At 35.2% G+C, this 23,562-nt stretch overlaps 1 protein-coding gene across 4 annotated transcripts in view; it reads left to right on the top strand.

Annotated features, from left to right (window-relative positions):
- The window catches only part of NELL2 (neural EGFL like 2), a 388,158-nt gene extending 364,991 nt beyond the window's left edge, over window positions 1–23,167 (top strand). For 2 of the 4 annotated variants that reach the window (XM_030939199.1, XM_030939201.1), the window contains 4 exons: window positions 7,334–7,527; window positions 8,672–8,848; window positions 10,356–10,580; window positions 22,458–23,167. In XM_030939199.1, coding sequence (XP_030795059.1) covers window positions 7,334–7,527; window positions 8,672–8,848; window positions 10,356–10,580; window positions 22,458–22,508 — 647 coding nt within the window. In that variant the 3' untranslated portion in view covers window positions 22,509–23,167. The remainder of the gene's footprint in view (window positions 1–7,333; window positions 7,528–8,671; window positions 8,849–10,355; window positions 10,581–22,457) is intronic. The other 2 variants (XM_030939200.1, XM_030939202.1) reach the window with 2 other exon arrangements.
- The last annotated feature ends 395 nt before the right edge of the window (window positions 23,168–23,562 follow it).

The raw sequence follows: 23,562 nt of genomic DNA on the forward strand, positions 1-23,562 counted from the left end.
ATTTTCAATACTTGTTATCTCTGCCTTCTTCCTTCCAGTGACACTTTAGTCTCACTGCTCTAGCCAATGCTTTTCTTTCAAGATTACTAACAATTTCCATTTTGCCAAATTAGCTGATCAATTACTATCTCCTTGATCAACTACTCAGGCATTTGACTCAGTTGATCATTCCTTTCTCTCAAAACATAATTTTCCTCACTTGGCTTCAGGTTCACCACTCTCTCCTGGTTTTTCTCCTTTCTCCTACAGGCCTTTTTTTAACTCTCTCAAATGTCCCAGGGCTCAGACTTTGTCAGTCTTTTCTGTCCATTCTCAATCCCTAAGTCAACCAGTTTCATGGCTTAAAATGCCATCTATATATCCCAAATTCAGACCTCTGCCTTGGCTACAGATTCTACATCTAGTGGCCTACTAGGTAGCTCAGCCTGGACGTCTAATAGACAACTCAGACCTAATACGGCTAAAACAGAACTTTTAATTTACTCTCTAAGTCCTACAGGTCCTTTAACATAGTTGTCCAGAACTACATCTTAGTCATTGTTTTCTTCCTTCTTTTCCTCATATCTCACTTTCCATACATTAACAAATCTCACAGTTTCAACTTTCAAAATATATTCCCAGTCTGACCACCATTTGCCACTTCTGTTGTTAACATCTTAATCTAAGCCATTACTACCTTTTGCCTGAACCACTATAACAGCCTCCAAACTGGTCTTCCTACTTCCATGCCCAATTCCCCTAGAGCCTTTTTTTTTTTTTTTTTATAACATTCAGAGTGATTCTTCTAAAACTGAAGTTAGATCATGTTACTCCTCTGTTCACACTCCTGGAGCCTCTCCACCCCTCTCAAAGCAATATGCAAACCCTGACCATGTTTGACAAGGGCTCACATGATATGCATCCTTGGCTTTCTTACCATTTCTAAATTATACAAAACAGATTTATTTGCATGTACTGTCCCTTTATGTGGAATGCCCTTGCCCCTAGATCTTTGCATGGTTCTTCTTTCATTTAATTCAAATTTCTTCTCAAATGGTTTCTCCTGGACTACTAATTTAAAATAGTCTCCCACCTCTGACACTTTATTCACTTACCCTGCTTCACTTTTTTTTGATAGAAATTATAAACTCACCTGAAATTATAGTATGTATTTATGTGTTTGCTTTCTTATTATCTGCTTTAGAATGTAAGCTTCAAAGGTCATAGTTTGTGTTTGCTTGTCAGCTATCATATCTCCAATGCCTAGAACGGTGTCTGACACATAGTAGATGATACATTTATTTGTCCAATGAAAAGATTGAGATAAATAATAGATAACTAATCTCTTCATTAGAAATGCATTAGGCACATAACCTATGTTGGAATGTAGATATTAGTATGACAGATAATGGATATATATATGTAGTTAAAAGTAGATATATAATAATGATCAGGATAAAACATAATTAATGCATTCATGAGTGTTCAGCCCAGAAAGTAACAAGGATAATTAAACTAAACATCAAAATAACACATTATAAATACGAAGACAGCAAAGTAGAGGATTCGTCTTCATAGAAAAGGCCTTTCAAGGAAACCCACAAACATAGGAGCAGTGAAAAATCTTTTTTAAAAAAACAAAAACAAAAACACTATTCTGGAAAGATGATTCTACCATTATCTACCAATAAAATGTATAAAGATTATCAGGAAAACCTACTACTCTGTCAGAGGACAATATGCTCCGAAGGATTCTTTTCTTTTTTTTTTTTTTATGAGACAGAATCTTACTCTGTCGCCCAGGCTGGAGTGCAGTGGTATGATCTCGGCTCACCGCAAGCTCCGCCTCCCAGGTTCACGCCATTCTCCTGCCTCAGCCTGCCGAGTAGCTGGGTTTACAGGTGCCCGCCACCACACCCGGCTAAATTTTTTTGTACTTTTAGTGGAGGCGGGGTTTCGCCGTGTTAGCCAGGATGATCTTGATCTCCTGGCCTCGTGATCTGCCAGCCTCGGCCTTCCAAAGCGCTGGGATTACAGACGCGAAACAGCGTGCCCGGCCTGAAGAAATTTTTAAAAGAACACATCTGATTTATATATATGTGTGTGTGTGTGTGTGTGTGTGTGTGTGTGTGTGTGTGTGTGTGTGTCTGTGTGTCTGTGTATTATTATTATCATACTTTAAGTTCTAGGGTACATGTGCACAACGTGCAGGCTTGTTACATATGTATACATGTGCCATGTTGGTGTGCTGTACCCATTAACTCATCATTTACATTAGGTATATCTTCTAATGCTATCCCTACCCCCCTACTCCCACTCCATGACAAGCCTTGGTGTGTGATGTTCCCCTTCCTGTGTCCAAGTGTTTTCATTGTTCAATTCCCGCCTATGAGTAAGAACATGCGGAGTTTGGTTTTTTGTCTTTGTGACAGTTTGCTGAGAATGATGTTTTCCAGCTTCATCCATGTCCCTACAAAGGACATGAACTCATCCTTTTTTATGGCTGCATAGTATTCCATGGTGTATATGTGCCACATTTTCTTAATCCAGTCTATCACTGATGGACATTTGGGTTGGTTCCAAGTCTTTGCTATTGTGAATAGTGCTACAATAAACATACATGTGCATGTGTCTTTATAGCAGCATGATTAATAATCCTTTGGGTATATACCCAGTAGTGGGATGGCTGGGTCAAATGGTATTTCTAGTTCTAGGTCCTTGAGGAATCGCCACACTGTCTTCCACAATAGTTGAGCTAGTTTACAGTCCCACCAACAGTGTAAAAGTGTTCCTATTTCTCCACATCCTCTCCAGCACCTGTTGTTTCCTGACATTTTAATGATCATTGTTCTAACTCATTGTGGTTTTGATTTGCCTTTCTCTGATGGCCACTGATGATGAGCATTTTTACCTGTGTCAGTTGGCTGCATAAATGTCTTCTTTTGAGAAGTGTCTGTTCATATCCTTTGCCCACTTTTTGATAGGTTTGTTTTTTTCTCATAAATTTGTTTAAGTTCTTTGTAGATTCTGGATATTAGCCCTTTGTCAGATGAATAGATATATTTTTTAAAAAAGATTTTAAAAAAAACTTCTAAACATTCTCCATTTACTGCAATTTCTGTGATTTGTAGAATTGTAATATTAGTATTTAGAAGGATTCCATTTTAAGAATATGATTATATCAAAGAAGGTGCTATTTTTCTGTTGCTGGGGGGAAGAAAGTAGAGAAAGTCACAGTGGTAGCTTTACAGTTACTCTGAAGTGTAAGACTCATACTTGAAGGCATGAATAAATAAATTCACTGTGTCACTATTTTTTAGGTTACAGTTGTGTGATCTACAACATACATGTTTATAAGCTGCATTCATACAAATTGTTTGCTGTTTTGCCCATCCATTTATCTCAGAGATTTAGACATTTCATCCTGAGGTAACATGCCAGAGTCCCATTTTCCTTATCCATCCCCCATTTCCACTGTGGCTAAAACCTTGTCTCTCTGAAACACCATCCAGTATCTTTTTTCGCATAAATATCTTATATTTATGCCAACATTTCCCATTATTGCTTTAATTTCTGGACAATCTTTAAGTTTGGTGAAGTTTTTTGAACTTTTGATACCAAAAAAATGAAGTTTACATGATAGTATTTTAAATAGTCTGTTCAAGCCCAACGCTGTGATTGAGAAAAGCATTTGATTTTGAGAAGAAATCGAAATGTCATGCTGTGAAGGAACAAAGAGAAATTATTTGCTCTTTGGCACCAAGGAAGGCTTCTCAGAGTACCTAGTATTTGCTTTAGGACTTTGCTAAGTATGATGAGATTATTGCCAAGTCAAGATAGGGAAAATGACTGCAAACAAAAGTAGTTCTAAATACTCTAAGTACTACAAAGTTTGAACCTGAGTAGAAGGACTCTTTTTGAGAAAGGAGATGATGAAAGTAGTCTGCATCAAATCCACATTTTGGCCCAATCCTATTTTCTGAGCCCCAGACACACATATCCAACTACTTGCTGAACAGCTCTGCTTGGAAGCCCAGATGAAGTGCAGTTTAGCCAGTCCTAAACTGAACACGTCTGCCTTTATCCCTCCCCGCTCTTCTGTTCCACAGCAAAATCTTGCTCTTCTTTCCATAAATAGCATCAGCCATATTTTCCATGCCAGAAATCTAAACATCATTCTTGATCTCTCTTTCTTTCTAATCTTCAAAGCCAACAAATCACTATGTTGTGTTAATTCTCTCTGTTGTCTCTTTCTATGCGTCCCCACTGCTGTAACTCAGTGTGGCATGGTACTTAAGAGCACAGACTTAGAGCATGATTGCTTCAGTTCCCATCTGGGCCTACTGGCTGTGTGGCTGTGTCACCCTGGGCAAGTTATGTAACAGTATTATGTCTCAATTTCCTGATTTATAAAGAGAGAATCATAATTTAATTATATCTTTGAGGGTGGTTGTGAAGATTAAATAAATCATTACATGAAAAGTTCTCAGAGTCTGGTACATATCAACCACTATGAGACTCTGCTTTTATTGTATGATCATCTTTTGCCTAGACTATGGAAACAGTCTATTAACTGGTCTCCTGGCTCCAAATTCTAATCCATTCAATTCTCTTTTCAAAATGAACCCAAAGGAACCTGTCTAAAATGAAAATCAGATGGTGTTTTGTTTTTTTTTTTTTTTTTTGCATTTCTCTAAAATGACATTTTATTGGCTTTATGAAAAAGTTCAAGTTTCTTAACATGACCTCTCCTTGGACCCTGAGTAGCTCTTCAGCTACATGCTGTTTACTCTGCTCTCTCACTGAACATCCCAGTCTACCAGCACTTCTGGTTCTCCAGCACATCTTAATAGCTCTAGACGTTGGGCCTTCAAGCACACTCTTGCCTCAAAAGCACTCTAGACTACTGTTTACCTACTCTTTGCATGGCTAAATATTAATCGTAGTATAATTGCCATACCTAGAGAATGTATAGACAAAAAAGATCCGGAAGAGCTACCAGTGTGATAGGAAGCAAGTAGGGAAAATTTATCAAGGAGAGGGAGAAAGTTTCGTCAAGTGCCCTGCTAGACCAAGTTACATGAAAACTGACACTGGCAAATGGATTTAGCAACCTTATTTCTTCAATAATCACTCACTAAAGGAGTTATCTATATTTTTAAAGTTGGAATTTGTATATGCCATGATAGGTATACCGTGATAGGTTTTTCAAAGTAGAATACACACCTTGTATAGATAGTTAATTTGGGAATCTTGTTATAACCAAGCTATGTGTAAAAATGGGTTCCAAAATTCTATATCACCAGTTAATTGGGAAAAGTTTCTGCATTGTCAGAGTCAGTGTAGATAATAAGCAGAAAAAACAAGCTGGGTTCAAACTTACTCAAACTCCTTGGATAGCAAGGGATTGTAGTTAGTCCATTATGATGCATCTGCCCACACATTTTTTCCAGGTATAACAAGTACATGCCAACCATTGTTATGAGCAACTTTTTACTCTATTTCTTTATTATAGATGTGCTTTATTTAAGTATACATATTCATCTTGTGCTGGACATCTCTTCTTTGTCCCATGCAGCAACCCTGTGGAATCTTTCTGCCTATAACAGGAAAAAAAGTATTATCTGATAACCCAGCTTTTATTTTAAAGTGTCAAGTGAAATAAAATGATTGCAAAAATTCAGCCATTGCCATTCATGGAATAATGTCCTTATAGTAGACTGTAAAAAAGCTATGTAGTAAGGATATCTGTAGCGTTTGTTGTCAAAGAGACCAAATAACTATGGTTTGTTTATGTTTTTCTGGCTATTATTCTTAATTCTAGAAATATTTAATGGGAGACAAGTATCAACTCACCAGATGTACCATATCATTCCGAATTGACGAAATATAAAACTAGCTAATAAAATTCAATTTTTATTACAAAGAGAAAAATTTTCTGTAATCTGAAAAAATACACATTAGCCATAGTACTTAATTTTTAAAAAATATATTCTCATCCTGGCTAACAGTTTTCTTTCTGATCATAGTCTACAATAATAAGTAATATTATCCTTAACAAATCAAGCTTAATAAAGCTCTATAATCACTTTTTTGGCTCTTGATCCAATTCATTAGTTTTGTTGAAATGGGAACTAATAAAAATCAAGGCAAACAGAAAAAAAAATGTCCTGTGGCTTAGTTTCAGGAATATATATGTGGCAGAATTTAAGTATATAAGAAGTTTAAAATTGCCAAATTTTAACTAGTCCAAGTCTTCAGTTAATGTTGAAGTCGAATCATTTGATAAAGATATTTCCTAAACCTTATTTTTAAAATCTTCAAGGAGAATCAGTATACAGCGCCCTCGTTAAAAGCTACACATTCCATCTTGTCTCTAACCCACTTCTGCCATGATTTAATTCTTTCTTTCTTGACCTTTACTCAGAGGAAACTGATGAAATGGGAAATAACTGCTTATTGCCGTTCATACCACGTCTCCGAAATGTATTTTGGCTTGTGACCTTTAAATTACGGGGGTAAATAAAAGTGAATCCCATCTCCTCTTATGTACCTGATCTGTGGGTCACGATATGTTTGCTTTTTCATCTGTATGAAAATGCTTTAGGCTGTGATGGCCATGAAATAGGTGATGTCAGGTGAAGTATCGGCAGTTGCCAACTGAGTCAGGCAGGGGACAAAATGATCATCTGAAATGGAAAGTTAAGAAGTAGTGGATTCTTTGTGAGAGAGATGGTAATTGCTGATGATTATTTGCCCTTCCGTGGTTGAGAGTCAAAGTCTAAGGACCGTATGAAAATACCTGGAATGCAAGGGAAGATCACCTAGGCAGAACAATGGAAAGAGCTTCATGGAGGGGGGCAGGTGCAGCTGCGAGAATAAGGTTTGATATTGCATAAAATGCTGCAGGGATCTCATGACATTTCATCTCCCACGAAGAAGGGATTTTTCTGTAATCACCAGTTTAACACTGGGGATGATATCCCCATTAAAGTATCATAGGCACTTTTAGAATTTCCACTGTTAAACTGTTTTTATTTGGTAAATTGAGTCATATTTTTACTCTCAAAAATATAAATGTTTCATAAAGCCTAATGGTATTTACATAGATATAAAAGTTGAAATTCTAGCCAAGGTTACCCGATTTTTTAAATCAAACATGATAATATTTTCCTGTGAAATCCCCAGATCATTAGCATTGCTTTAGTCAACATTTAATCACAAATGCAAGCCAGTAAGATGAAAATTAATTTACAGTTGAATACTTTATGTCAGGAGACAACTGACCTGATTGCAGTTGTTTGAAACTGCACATATTCTAAGCACATTGCATGCCGTTTTTTCTTGTCTATAGATATTGATGAGTGTGGGACCGGGAGGCACAGCTGTGCCAATGATACCATTTGCTTCAATTTGGATGGTGGATATGATTGTCGATGTCCTCATGGAAAGAATTGCACAGGGGACTGCATCCACGATGGAAAAGTTAAGCACAATGGTCAGATTTGGGTTTTGGAAAACGACAGGTGCTCTGTGTGCTCATGTCAGGTTGGTATAAATAAAAAACTTTAATCAATTTTATTCAGTTGTAATTTGCATATGTTTTAAGTGTGTATATGGTTTGATGAGTTTTGACAATGTGTACATCCACTTAACTACCAGCACAATTAATATAACAGAACATTTCCATTAGCCCAAATGTTGCCTATGTTCTTTCCTAGTTAGTCCCACAACCCTAGATCCAGGCAAAAATTGCATCCAGTCCCTATTGATTAAATTTGTATTTTCTAGAGCCTCATATAAATGGAGTTATATAGTACATACTATATTGTGTCTGGCTTCTTTCTCGCAACATTATGTTTTTGAGATTCATTCATATTGTTACATATATCTGTAATCCATTTCTTTTTAATGCTGAATATTATTTCATTGTATGAATATACCAATGTATTTATCTATCCACATGTTGATAAAATTTTATTACTAACCGTGCTAATTTTTTCCTAGTCACAATATCATGTTTGAATGACTGCAGAAATAAAGTCAGAATGAACATGCTATGATCCAAGAGTGAAAAATATTTATTTGGTCTATATTTCAGTTTTAGATAGGTATTCTGTTATATGTACCTAGTTATAATGAATGCTCAAATTATTTTCAGATGAATAATATTATGTACCAAAAACTCAACTGTCATAAAAGAAATTAATAACAGTTTATACAAAAACATAGGTGTTAAATACTCCAGAAATTTAGTAATATGTATTTTATTAACTATGAAATGTTAAAACACATGCCCTCAAACAAAACAAAATTTAGTTAGTATGCAACTTACCATACTAATATACAAATATATTCTTACATATAAATGAAGACATTTATATACACAGTGGTTATCATTTTATGCTGGTCATTTCTGAAAAAAATATTTTCTGGTCATTTGAGGAGTAGTATGTGGAAAGGAAATTGAAAATCCCCCAGCTTAGGTAATTTTTTTGTGTTAGCTAAAAAAAGAAATGTTAAAGAAAATTTATTATATTGGATAAGCAGTGTGAATTATTTCAACTTCCAAGTCACCATCTGAAATATGTGTGTGTGTGTGTGTGTGTGTGTGTGTGTGTGTGTGTGTGTGTGTGTTATTGTATTGAGCAATGGAGGTTTTTGGTAACTGCTTTTTTTCTTTTTCATACAGAATGGATTTGTTATGTGTCGACGGATGGTCTGTGACTGTGAGAATCCGACAGTTGATCTTTTTTGCTGCCCTGAATGTGACCCAAGGCTTAGTAGTCAGTGCCTCCATCAAAATGGGGAAACTTTGTACAACAGTGGTGACACCTGGGTCCAGAATTGTCAACAGTGCCGCTGCTTGGTAAATTTAACTACATGAAGTGGAAAGAAAATTTAGGCCCAGAATCTAAATAGGGAACAAACCTTGCCCTTCCCATTTGCCAATACCTAGCACCAGGCCACAGTGTTGACAGTTATAAAAAGTGAGCCTGGTTAGGATGATGAGGTGATAGTTACACGATCACAACCCAAGAAGGAATATTCTGAGGTAGGTGTGGCACAAGGTGTTGAATAGTCTTTCACTGACAGTGATGTCTCTTTCAGAAGTATCTCCATAGCTCAAAAGAAGAAAAGACTCTCCTAGCTTCCCCATTCCTATCCAGTTTAGGCTAACTTAAAGACAATTATTGATAGAATAATGGCATTCATGAAAAAAATATTATTTTTCCAAGTAGAACTTTTGTTAACCTATTTATATCAGTCATGTTTAGACTTAAAAAACAAAACAACACCCCCACAACCAAAACCGTTTATTTCCTTCTAAAGATTGTTATTTTCATTGCTTCTGGTGGGCACCTTGTTTTGCACATAATATGGATATGCAATAAATATATATTAGAATTGAATTTCTCTATATATTTATAAAACTTTTACTAGAAACAATAAATAAGAAGAAAGTAATGACTTGTTAAAGCCTTTTTTCAGTTGAACAAATTTCTTGTTTCTTTCTAGTGGTGTAAATGAAAAGGAAAATTGGTCTATGTGTCTTTATAGCGGAAACTTTCACAGAAGATGCTACTTTTAAAGTTATGGCCAGTTTCTTTCTATTTGTGTGAGGTTATTTTTAAGGCAAAGCTTTTTTGTTCCTTCCTTTTTGTACTTTCAACCCAAAAATCAATGGAAAGACCAAGGTCAGTTTCTGTGCCTGAGGGCTGCTTTCATCTCCCAAACCATGAGATTCAGAATTATGAAGAAAATAGGAAACAGGTGGGAACTACATTTTTAAAAAGATCCAATTCACACTATTTTCCTGTGTGGAATTAAAAAGGAGTGAAATCAATTCCTAGGGTTTTTTTTTTTTTTCAAAGTCTCTACACTGAAAAATATATAAATGAACAAAGAAAAACCATCATATTCCCTTCATATTTTAGTTTATTTTCTTGTAAATGAACAAAACATTCTTTATGCATAAAGGAATGATTAACAGCTTAGAAAAAATAGCGAAAGAATGAAAAAGGTATCACATGGGCAAACACGTTAAATGAAAACCTCTCTCCTTTGTCATGGGAAAGATGGGGCATGCACATTTTATTGTTTTAAGATAAGTGATTTTTGCATTGGTTCTATTGGTGTTATTTAAATCCTGAAGATTGTTTCAAAATCAAGCTGCAATACAGAACTCATCATTCTGATAGGGTTTTTGTATTAATACATTCCCTGAAAGATTCATGGGCTTTGTAGATCTAAGTTTAAATATCAGTCAAATAAATTGAGTATTCAGTAAACACTGTGCTCATCTGCTTTTTCCTGGCCTCCCTCCGTTTCCTCCTCCCTCTCCCTCTGCCCTTGCACATCTGTTTTTCTTGTAGCAAGGGGAAGTTGATTGTTGGCCCCTGCCTTGCCCAGATGTGGAGTGTGAATTCAGTATTCTCCCAGAGAATGAGTGCTGCCCGCGCTGTGTCACAGACCCTTGCCAGGCCGACACCATCCGCAATGACATCACCAAGACTTGCCTGGACGAGATGAATGTGGTTCGCTTCACCGGGTCCTCTTGGATCAAACATGGCACTGAGTGTACTCTCTGCCAGTGCAAGGTAAACCCCATTACATTTAAATAGTGAGCACTTTGCCAGCTGCACCCAGGGCTCATAGATAATAATGTGCTCGACCTGACAATGGGAACGTTTTTTTTTCTGTTCATTTTTCAAACATAGATGGGAGGAATGCCACTCAGCTCTATTAGTTCCAAGGCTATCATGGGCATCCCTCTGATGTATATTTAAGGACAGTGCATGGACTGAAACCAGAATGATCCGTTATTTATATCACCAGAATAGAAACAAGCTACTTAAATTGTCCTAAGTATCTAACTGTACACATCTTTTTAAAAAGCTGAAACAACAAACCTCATGTTTCTTCTTTCATGATAGGAGACAATATTGTTTTATTGATTTTTAGCTGGTTCTTTTACAAGGTCCGTAAGATACATAAGCGAAGTAGATTTATTACATTTTCCAAAGTGGAAATCAATGTGGCAAAGATGGGCGTATTTCTTGGTTTGTTGTGGTCAGTTACATTGAGTTGAAAAACTTAAGATCTGTTTTTTACCATATTTTATTCATACAGTTGGAGAAAAACCATTACAAAGCTCTTTCACCTTATTCTCATTGGAAAATAGAGCTCTGTGCCTTTTGCTTCAGTGAGAGCACAAATACAATGAATGTAGGCAGAGCATATAGAGTTTGTAGATCAGTGACAATGTTGGAAGCATTCTAATTTGATTATTATTTCTATATAAATTTAATCTTGTGGCCATTATGATTTATAGTCATAATTTTGTAATCAACACTAAAACTAAATAAATAACCTGAAGGCTTAACAGTAATAACCAAATAGCAGACGTGTCAGATTTTTCTCAGCATAACATAGCCAGATATCTGTAACTGCTCTGATTTTTTTAAGTGAGTATTTCCATTTTGTAATTTTTATCCTACAGAGCAATTTAATTCAGATTCACTTACTACAAATTCTTACCAGAGTAGGTTGAAGTAACAGGACAAAGAAATATAAAATGCTTTAAGCTTTGAGATGCCATTTTTATCTATTTCAAGCTCAAATTTCTAGTTCTTTCAATCAATGCAATTTGTCAATCAAGCAAAGCTTTTTGAGTGAACATTTACTGCTGTTTTATGAAATGCATTAGAAAATTTAGAAGTTACTATTACTAAAAGTTACTAAGAATGTATGTGCAAGGTTCCTTTAATATACATTTAATATGTGTATATTCAATAGTGCATATCTCGAAACTTAGCACTAATGACTAACAGGGAAATACTTTCTGACATTTAATTACCAAATAGAGTTGAGTCCTCTTACACCCTTAATCTTTCTGTGAGATTATTCTTCTGAGCAATAGTGACAAAAATATATATTGAGTGATGAACAAAAATGAAATATAGCACAGAAGGTATTTGCAGTAAGAAAAATGCATATAGTAATAGGCAGAAAAACAACTCAGACTGTTTTCTGGGGTAAAGAATTTGAATGAGCTTGTCATTCACTGCCTTATAAACAACTACTATAATCTCTCAGCTCTTGATAGAAATACATTCCAGAAAGTGTATTTTGATATTAAAGTCATTTCTTCCTGTCAGATAAGTACTGATTTGCAGAAGTTAGTATTAGATACTATTTTTTTATGTCTTGTTATTAAATATGAGTCATAAAATATGCTCAGTTTTGTCAAATTTATCTCAAATACTAATTTTTATTACATTTATTTTGTGTTATTTTAAAATAAAGTTTATGCAAAACAGGCTTCAGATATTGCCTTAGAGGTAAGCATTCTTTACAATTTAGTGCTTTGAAAGCACTATTTTATTTATTACATCTCCATTCTACTCCCCTCTGAGTTATTTGTTTTTAATTGATAAATACACACTGTGTGGGGCATTGTGCTGGTACCAGGTATATAATGATAAGCAAAACCAGACACAGTCACCCCTGGGAGTTATTCTCTATCAGCTTATTATCTGGTGCTCTGTTGTTCAATATGCTAGTCAGTAGCCACATGTGGCTATTTATATTTTAATTAAAATTAAATAATATGAAAAATTTAACTTCTTAGTTACACTGGCCACATTTCAATTGCACAATAGCCACATGTGGCTACTGGCTGTCATATTAGATAGCACACTGTGTTAGGCCGTTCTTGCTTTGCTATAAAGAAATACTTGAGACTGGGTAATTTACAAAGAAAAGGGGTTTAATTGGCTTACAGTTCTGCAGGCTGTATGGGAAACAGTACCAGGATCTGCTTCGGGGGAGGCTTCAGGAAGCTTCTACTCATGTGGAAGGCAAAGCAAGAGTGGGCACTTCACATGGCAGGCGTGGGAACGAGAGAGAGAGAGAGAGAAAGTTAGTGGGTAGGTGCCACACATTTTAAAATGACCAGATCTCGTGAGAACTCACTATGGTGAGAACAGCACCTAGGGGATAATGCTAAGCCATTCAAGAGAAATCTGCCCTTATGTTCCGAACACCTCGCACCAGGTCCCACCTCCAGGATTAGGGATTACAATTCAATATGAGATTTGCATGGGGACAAATATCCAAACTATATCACACACACAAAAAAACCATTTCTGTTATCACAACATGTTTTCTTGGACAGGCTTGGTCTAGTGGTCAAGAATGTAGTCTCTGGAATCAGGTTGCCTGGATTCAAAGCCTGGTCAACCTCACTAATTATGTGACCTCAGGGGACATTCATTAATCTGTCTCTAGCTCAGTTTGCTGTCCTTAAAAATGGGAAAAATAATAGTACCTACTTGGGAATTGTAATAGTGCCTACTTGAGAGGGTTACTCTAAGAATTAAGTGACATGATCCACGCAAAAAGTTTCGGACAGTGCTCAACACATAGTAAGCACTCAATAAATGTTGGCTGAGGAGTAACTCCTCAGTAAATGAGATCTAAGAATTAGGAGTTAGTTGGGTAGAAAAGGACAAGTTTTCTTTTCTCTTTTTAAAGGTGTCTTCAAATTTAATTTTCTTAGTTTAAAGGAAAAAAGCCTTCTCCACTCAAAAGTTAAACTCTTGAGTCAAAAATGAATTCAGAAGTTCTCTTTTTCGAAATCTTCTAGAGAAGCACACTTTGGTTAGAACACTTTGAGCTTCAAACAACAAAGAGGGATGTATCCAATTGAGAAATAAGGAGGAAGAAGGGGTTAGGGAGTCCTTTCCTTTAATAGACAATCACTGAGCAGGAAACTGAAAATCAGAAACCAGGGAGCTACTTTAACTCCTAGGGAGACTCTAGATACAATGCTACAGTTATTGAGGTATGGAAGAAATTGGAGTTTTGTAAAGCGATCAAGATCCTCACTTCCTAAATGTTGCCTTCATCTATCAAAAGCTACAAACTTGAAGTTGTGCCAGTGGACCTCTGTTCTAACATTAGAATAGATAACAAGATCTATGGAAAAAATACCTATAAAAGGGCAGTATTATAATAAAGCTTTTAATATATGATCAGGACTTTGCAAATCAATGGAGGAAAAAAGCATTATTTCACAAATAATGGAATGACTAAATATCAATTTGAGGGAAATAACACGCAGTTATAAAAATTATGTTACATATCAAAACAAATTCCACATGGAAAAAGTGTTAAGTATTAAAATAAATTAAAATAAAGAAAATATAATTAAATATTTATCAAAATTCTAGAGGGAGATACTTTTTAAAATTTATCAATGATAAAATATAACTGAAAGAAAAGATTAGTGCTTCTATAGATACATAAAATTAGCAAAAAAATAAAAGTCACAACTACAGACTAAAAAAATAGCTTCAGCAGATTTGGTTTATGTGTTAGATTAAAAACATAAACATTAATAAGAAAAGTACTTACTGCTGGGTGCAGTGGCTCATACCTATAATCCCAACTGCTCAGAAGGCCCACTTGAACTTAGGCGTTCAAGGCTGCAGTCAGCCATGATCATACCACTGCACTCCAGCTTGGGTGACAAAGTAAGACCTTGCCCCTAAAGCTTTTTTAAAAAGCAATTATTTCCCCCATAAATAAATCTGCAAAGGATAAATAAACAACTCACTAAAAATACTAAAATAAAAGAGGAAATCATTGAGCCTTTAAATAATTGAACCTTAATTGTAAACTAAAATTACAAGTAATTATTTTCATATACTCTAGTAAAGAAGTTTCTCATAATTTCTAATGCTGACAGAGATATAATGGAATTATTAGTTTTGTGCACTGTTAATATCATTTAAAAATACACAGTGCAACACACTATCCCCACCCCCCATACACACACACAAATATATTGTTCTCTTTAATCCCAGGTCTGAGAATCTAACCTAAAGAAATAATCTAAAGTATAAAACAAGCTATATACATGCCAATATCCATCTCAACATTGTCATACAGAATTAAGGAAGAAACTAAAATATCCAACAATAGAACAGTTAAATAAATTATAGTAACTTTGTGTACAATGCAATTATATGATATGTTATACTTATATAATATATTCTAATTATGTATTAGAAGATTATATATTATTATTCAGCTGTTGAAGTGATCACAATGCTTATAATAAAAATTAAGATAAAAATGTTATGTATAATTACATACTCACTTTAATTACAAAAAGTTTGAAAATAAAGGAAATGGACTCCTTTAAAACATACTGAAATATTGACAGTAATAGGATAAAAAAATAAGTGTAGCTGAAAATTAAAAGTTGACTGTCTTCTAACCTTGATTCGCAAAGGTTAGTATGAAGAGTGGCAAGGACTTCTTTAACAATAAATATAGCCAAAAATAGAAAGGTCTTAAGGAAACTTATTGTACTGTGTCACTATATAAAAATAATTAGAGGCCGGGCGCGGTGGCTCAAGCCTGTAATCCCAGCACTTTGGGAGGCCGAGAGGGGCGGATCACGAGGTCAGGAGATCGAGACCATCCTGGCTAACACGGTGAAACCCCGTCTCTACTAAAAAATACAAAAAAACTAGCCGGGCGTGGTGGCGGGCGCCTGTAGTCCCAGCTACACGGGAAGCTGAGGCAGGAGAATGGCGTGAACCTGGGAGGCGGAGCTTGCAGTGAGCTGAGATCCGGCCATTGCACTCCAGCCTGGGCGACAGAGCGAGACTCCATCTCAAAAAAAAAAAAAAAAAAAAAAAAAAATAGTTATTTTATGAGTTTTGATAGTAGGTGCTTATTATTCCTAGTAGTCAGACTGAGTTTCAGTGAGTCAGTTTTATTTTCATTTTTATCAAGGTAATATTTATTATAGTGAAATTCACAGTTAAGTATATAGTTTGATGAGTTTGATAAATCAAAATACAGAATATATCCAACAGAATATATCCAGCACTCTAGAGAGCACCTTTGGATCCCCTTTCAGTAACACCTACTTTCAGTAGGCAACTTTAATTTTATTTCTTTGTAATAAATTCATTTTGCCTTTATAAAATTTCATATAAATTGAATTACACAGCTTGTACTTATTTATGTCTTCTGTGAATTGACCATTTTATTGCTACGTAATGTCCCGCCTTATCTCTAGCAAGACTTCTTGACTTGAAATTAATTTTGTCTGATATTTATTTAGCCACACAGTATATTGTTTTGTTCATCTACTTCTAATCTTTCAACGGTTTTATATTTAAAGTGCATTTTTAATAGATAATGTATTTTTCTTATTTTTCACCCAGTGTGAAAATCTGTTATTAAAGTGTTTTATTTATTTACATTTAATGTAATTTGCGACACTGATGGATTTAGGACTACCATTTTGTCATTTGTTTTCTATTTGTCCCAACTATATTTTATACACCTATTTATCCATTCCCGCCTTCTTTTTCTTTAATAACATTTTTATTTTATTTAAATTGTTCTATTGGATTTTAAACTGTAACTTTTCATATTATTATTTTATTTGTTGTCCTAGGGATTATACTATATATCACTAACTTATTATATTATAATTATAGTATTATACTACTCATATAAAATATAAGAACTTTGCAACATTATAATTTTATCCACACAGCTTTTGTGCTAAAACAGTAATATATTTTACAACTCTGTTCACTATAAATCCTACAGTTCCATGTTATTATTTTTGCTTTAGTAAGTCTTATGTCTTTTAAAGAAATTAAGAAAAGAAAATGGTATATTTTATATTTATTCACATGTAGTAATTGCTCCTTTTTCCACAAGGGATATGTGTTCCAAGACTCCAAGTGGATGCCTGAAACCACAATAGTACTGAACCTTATTAAACCCTATATATGCTATGTTTTTTTCTATACACACATACAATAAAATTTAATTTACATTAGGCACAGTAAGAGATTGACAACAATAACTAATAAAATATAATAATTGTAATATACTATAATAAAAATTATGTGAATGTGATCTCTATCTCTCTCTCTCTCAGAATATTTTATCATACATTTTACTCACTTGTTTGGGCTACAGTTGACCACAGGTAACTGAAACTGTGGAAAGATAAACTGCAGATAAGGGAAGACTACCATATTTACCATTTCTGGTACTCTTCATTTCTTCTTACATATTGGAGTCTCCATCTGGTTACATTCCCTTCAGCTTGAGTAACACTCCTTAGCATTTTCCTTATTGCAGGTGTGCTAGTAACAAGTTCTTTCAACTCTTAATTTATCTGAAAATGTCTTTATATTTCAAGAATATTTTCACTGGATATAGAATTCAGGATTGACAGATTTGTTTCCAGAACTTTAAAGGTGATATTCTATCATTTTCTAGTTTCCATTGTTTCTGATACAGTGATCATTTGTTTTTTTATTCCCTTGTATGCAGTATTTCTTTTTCCCCCCACTTTTTCCTTTCATGATTCTCTATCTTTGTTTTTAGTAGTTTGACTATGATGTGCTTAGGTCTGATCTCTTTTTTTGGTCTTTATTTTCTTTGGTGTTTGCTGGGCTTTTTGAATATCTAAGTTGATATCATTTCACCAAACTTGAGAAAAGTTGAGCCACTGTTTTTTCACATATTTTGTCTGCCACATCTTTTTCTCTCATAGTTTTCTGAGACTCCAGTTAAACATTTGTTTTGATGGTTTAATTATCCTAAAAGTCACTAAAGCTCTATTTTTATTTCAATATTTTTGTCTTTGTTTTATGGACTGGATAATTTCTATTGCTTTGTCTTCAAATTTACTGACTTTTTCTTCTGCCATCTCTAATCTGCTATTAGGTTGGTCTAGTGAATCTTTTCATTTCAGATATTGCATTTTTCAGTTCCAGAATTTGCACTTAATTTTTAAAAGTTTAATTTCTCTGCCAAGCTTTGCTATTTGTTCATTCATTATGACCATATCTTTTTACATTTTTGAGCAAATTTATGATAGATACCTTCCAGTCTTTGCTAATTACAACATCTGGATCATCTTTGAGTCATTTGCCATTCACTACTTTTTCTCTTCATTAGGAGCCACATTTTCCGTTTTTCTTCACATGTCTATTAATTTTTATAATATATTGGATATGATGGATGATATGTTTTATAGACCATAGGTTCCATTGGCTTCTTGTGAAAACTGTTTCTGTTCTAGCAGGTTGTAAATTATTGGCCAATAACCTGGCACTTATTGAAGGTTGGCTTTACACCAGTTAGGAAGGTCTGTTTCAAATGTACCTTTAGTTTTAGCATGAATCTCTTAATATATAGGTATTGTTTTACTCCTAATCATGGCCCTTTTGAGCCTTCAATTGAAAGCTTGAATTGTTTGTTTGGTTTTTTCCTTGTATGTTTGGTTGATGCATAGTGGTTGCACATATTTATGGGGTACAGAGTGATATTTTGATACATATGTACAGTGTGTAATTATCAGGGCAATTCGGGTATTTTTTACCTCAAGAATTTATTACTTCTTGTTGGGAACATTCAACAATCCTTTCTTCTAGATTTTTGAACATATACAATGAATTATTATTAATTACATTTATCCTACAGTGTTATAGAACACTAGAACTTATTCCTGCTATCCAGCTGTGTAATTTTGTATCCTTTAACCAACATCTTCCTATCCTCCTCTCCCCTATACTCCTCCTAGCTTCTGACAACCATAATTCTTCTTCTATAAGATGAATTTTTTTAGCTCTAACATATGAGAGAGAACACATAGTCTGTATCTTTCTGCACCTGGCTTATTTCACATAATGTCCTCCAAGGCTCATCCATGTTGTTGAAAATGACAAGATTTCATTCTTCTTATGTCTGGATGGTATTCCATTGTGGATATATGCCACATTTTCTTTGTTCATTCATCTGTTGATATATGTTTAGGTTGATTACATATCTTGGTGATTGTGAATAATGCTGCATAGGGGTTCAGATATATCTTCAATAAACTGATTTTTTTCCTTTCAGTAAAAACCCAGTAGTGAGATTGCTGTATCATGTGTTAGGTCTATTTTAGTTTTTTGAGAAACTTTCATACTGTTTTTTATAACGGCTATACTAATTTACAGTCCCACCAACAGTGCATAAGGGTTCCTGTTTCTCTGCATCCTCACCAGCATTTGTAATTTGTTCCTTTTTAATAAAAGCTGTTCTAACTGGAGGGAGATGATAGCTCATTGTGGTTTTGACCTGCATTTCCCTGATGATTAGTGATGTTGAACCTTTTTAATATATGTGTTGGTCATTTGTATGACTTCTTTTCAGCAATTTCTATTCAAATCCTTTGCCCATTTTTAATTGGATTACTTGCAGTATTTTGCGGTTATTTGAGTTCCTTGTACATTCTGGATATGAGTCCCTTGTCAGATGAATAGTTTGCAAATATTTTCTTCCATTCTGCAAGTTTTCTCTTCATTCTGTTGATTGTTTTCTTTACTGTGCAGAAGCTTTTTAGTTTGATATAGTCTCTTTTATCTACTTTTGTTTTTGTTGCCTGTGCTTTTGTGGTCTCACCCATAAAATATTTTCCTAGACCTGTGTCCTGAAGCATTTGCCTTATGTTTTCTTCTAGTAGTTTTATAGTTGCAGGTATTAATACTACATGTAAATCTTTAATCCATTTTTAGTTGATGTTTTGTAGGTGGTGAGAGATAGAAGTCTAAGGAAAGCTTAAATTGCTTATCAATCCTTTATATCTTTGAAGGACACAGATTTGACGCACTGCTTCAGTGAGCAGCATCTGAAAGCTCTTCTCATATCTTTCAACCTTCAAACTGTGGCTCTCTTGATTTTCTCTTTAGAATCTCTTCTGCAACTCAAAGATCAGCCAAGGATTTGAGAGGAGTTCGTTTACTGATTCACTGCTTCTTTTATAGATATTTCCCCCTCAATTTCCAGCCACTCTGACAACCCCCAAGCTGTCCTCTGACACCTCAGTGAGATTGTGGCTTTCTGCTTTCCTTATAGTTATCTCAAGGTGCACAGACTAGGGAGTGCCCTAAGGGGGAATACCAAGTGAAAACAACACTCGCACAGTACCTTTCCCTTCTTTCAAAGATCGAAACTGCTGTAGTGTCTGCCTGATACTCTCCATTGCTTTCAATTGTTATTTTTGTATTTTGTTCAGACTTTGTAGTTGTTAATCTGTAGGAGGGTTAGTCTTATATAAGAAACTATGCTATCAGTAAAACTGGAACCCAAGTAGGGTGTTTTATTAGTTGTCCATGCTTCCCTAATTAAGGAGCTGCCATTGATATGGTTTGTAGAATCCTGTTGTAGCAGAATCTGTCCTTATGGAATAAGCAACACACTCCTGGAAGATTTTAGAAAACAAAGAGTCCCTTCCTAAGACATACTTATGGTTGCAATACTAATGGTTTCTTCCCCAGAGGATTCTAATGCTAATTGCACATACTCAATGATGGAAGGCTCCAGAAATTTCCTAATTATATTTCTGCTCCAAAGCCATATAATTTGAGGAGCTGAAATTCCCAGGAACTGGTACTCCCATCACTTTATTGGGCCAATGAATTAGGAAAGATTGTGTGACCTGGTTATGGTCAGAAAACCTGTGCCTCTGAGCCAGCACCTCGAAGTGGCCTTTGGCAGACAGGAGAGGCAAAGGTGGTTCCAGCCTGGGGCATCTTGGAGATTCTGGGGCACAGCTGAGTTCTACAAGTCTCATTCGAACAGTTCTGTCTCTAGGAATATGTTAGGGGCTGGAGATATGATGACAAAACTTTAAAATGCCACTAGAGGTCTAAGAAATGGTTGAGTCTGTCACTGTCAGAATATGAACTCAGCTTAATAATAACTTAGAAAAGATGAGAGTAAGTTAAATTGATAATATTCTTCTTGGATATATACTGGCTTTTCCCTCATTTGGTGTGCTTTAGCAAAGGCTGGAGTATCAAAATCTTTTCAGATTTCCTCTTATAGAAACAAAGACGCTTTCGATTTTTATCATGTTAAAGTATTACACATTTCAACCATCAAAAGCCAATTTTCTGAGAGAAACTATATAATGGAGGATGTATTTTAGAGTCAGGCTAGCCTGAATTTTAATCCTAGCTCTACCATGTACTAGCTGTGTGAGTTTGTACATGATATTTAAGCTTTCTGATCTTTAGTTTCTGAATCTAAAACACGTGACTATTAATAGGAATCCCACTGGGAATGCTATCAGGTTGAAATTAGATGATGTATTTTAAATGCCTGACAAAGTGTCTGCCACAGAGTACACACTTAAGGAGTAGAGGGATATTGTCACCATCACGGTTTTAAAAATGATATTAACGTTATTGTATGAGTTAACTGGTTGAGAAAAGTAAGAGTGCAGGCAATCAATAGAACAGGATAGAAGATTTTCTTCTTTGTACAACACTATATTGTTGTGACACCTCATATCGAAAACTAATTCTGCATATCTGGCCCTTCCCTGCCTATTTATCCTATTTCATCATCACAGTTTTCTTCCCCAACTGAAAATTCTTACCCAAAGCTTTTTTTCAGTTTCTTAACTACACAAAACTCTCCTCATTTCAAAGCCTCTCCTTATGCTGGTTCCTGCACGTTTGGCCACCTTTTCATGCAGTCACCAGGTCTCGGTTTAAATATCACCTCACAGAATAGTCTACCCTGGCCACTGACTAAGTAGTTAGTCTTTTATTAATCTCACACCACTACCTAATTTATTTCCTTTTGTCTTAGTCAGTTCAGGCTGCTGTAACAGAATACCGTAGACTGGGTGGCTTAAACAACAGAAGTTCATTCCTCACAATTCTGGAGGCTGAGAAATTCATTTATCACACTCCAAGATCCAGACCCTGGCAGATCTGGTATCTGGCAAGGACGCACTTCCTGTTTGCAGACGGCCATTTCTCATTGTATCACATGGTAGATAGAGAGAGAGGATGCATGTGTTCTCATTTTTTTATAAGGGCACTGATCCCATTCATGAGCGCTCTACCCTCATTCACTAATTACCTCCCAAAGGCTTTACCTCCTAATACCATCACACTGAGGGGTAGGATTTCAACATGTGGATTGTAAGAGGATGCAAACATTTAGTTCACAGCACCTTTTTAGCACTTTTCACAAGTTTTGATTGTATGTTGGCTTGGTAATTACTAGTTTTCTCCCTTATAAACTGCAAACCCTGCTCTGTGAGAGTAGTGACCATGTCTGCTTTATTTATCAATATATGTAGTGCTTACATAGACTCAGTACGTATTTTGCAAATAAATAAAAGAACAAATGTGATACAGAGGATGCCAATGGGTAAAGTCAGTTTATGGCTTCCCACAAATGCAATGGGCATAATAATTGAGTTAGCAATAGTAGAGTTATGAAAAGTGATTGGGCCATTGAATTTTTAGGAATGCAGAAATAAACTATACAGTTTTATTTGTACGTACCAATCCATAAATGTGATCATTTACTAATGGCTTAAAAATTCATACTGTTTTTCTTTCTACTTTTTTTAAATCTAGAATGGCCACATCTGTTGCTCAGTGGATCCACAGTGCCTTCAGGAACTGTGAAGTTAACTGTCTCATGGGAGATTTCTGTTAAAAGAATGTTCTTTCATTAAAAAGACCAAAAAAAGTTAAAACTTAAATTGGGTGATTTGTGGGCAGCTAAATGCAGCTTTGTTAATAGCTGAGTGAACTTTCAATTATGAAATTTGTGGAGCTTGACAAAATCACAAAAGGAAAATTACTGGGGCACAATTAGACCTCAAGTCTGCCTCTACTGTGTCTGACATCACCATGTAGAAGAATGGGCGTGGAATATACACCGTGACATCCTGCCGCTGGATAGAAAGCCTGAGCCCATTGGATCTGTGAAAGTCTCTAGCTTCACTGGTGCAGAAAATGTTCCTCTAGATCAGAATCTTCACGAATCGGTTAGGTTCTTCACTGCAAGAAATAAAATGTCAGGCAGTGAATGAATTATATTTTCAGAAGTAAAGCAAAGAAGCTATAACATGTTATGTACAGTACACACTCTGAAAAGAAATCTGAAACAAGTTATTGTAATGATAAAAATAATGCACAGGCATGGTTACTTAATATTTTCTAACAGGAAAAGTCATCCCTATTTCCTTGTTTTACTGCACTTAATATTATTTGATTGAATTTGTTCAGTATAAGCTCGTTCTTGTGCAAAATTAAATAAATATTTCTCTTACCTTATAACACATGTGAGTCTGAATATCTTGTTTAATATGTTCCTCTTTTCTACAGATGATTCACTATAAAAATTGCATTCTAGTTCTGCTGATGATAAACTCCTGTTATGCTATTTCCAAATTGAAAGTTGCTATTTCTAAATTTCCAAATTGAAAATGATATGCCTAAGTAAGGGATGTGATGGATAACTTAGTTCTTCCTCTCTAGCTCCTCCGTTTCAGCCTTTCTACCCTGCTCTGCCTCCTGGGGTGGCTGATCTATACAGACCCTAATGGTGGGTTCCTTTGTCCTCTTGATTCTTGTCTGGTTTCTATTATACTGCAGCAGGAAACACTGCTGGCATATTAGGAAGAAGTAAAGTTTGGATATTTATTCTGCTGGCTCCCTTCCTGCCTGGTCACTG

This window comes from Rhinopithecus roxellana, chromosome 10 (genome assembly GCF_007565055.1).
Source record: "Rhinopithecus roxellana isolate Shanxi Qingling chromosome 10, ASM756505v1, whole genome shotgun sequence".
In the NCBI taxonomy this organism is placed as follows: domain Eukaryota; kingdom Metazoa; phylum Chordata; class Mammalia; order Primates; family Cercopithecidae; genus Rhinopithecus; species Rhinopithecus roxellana.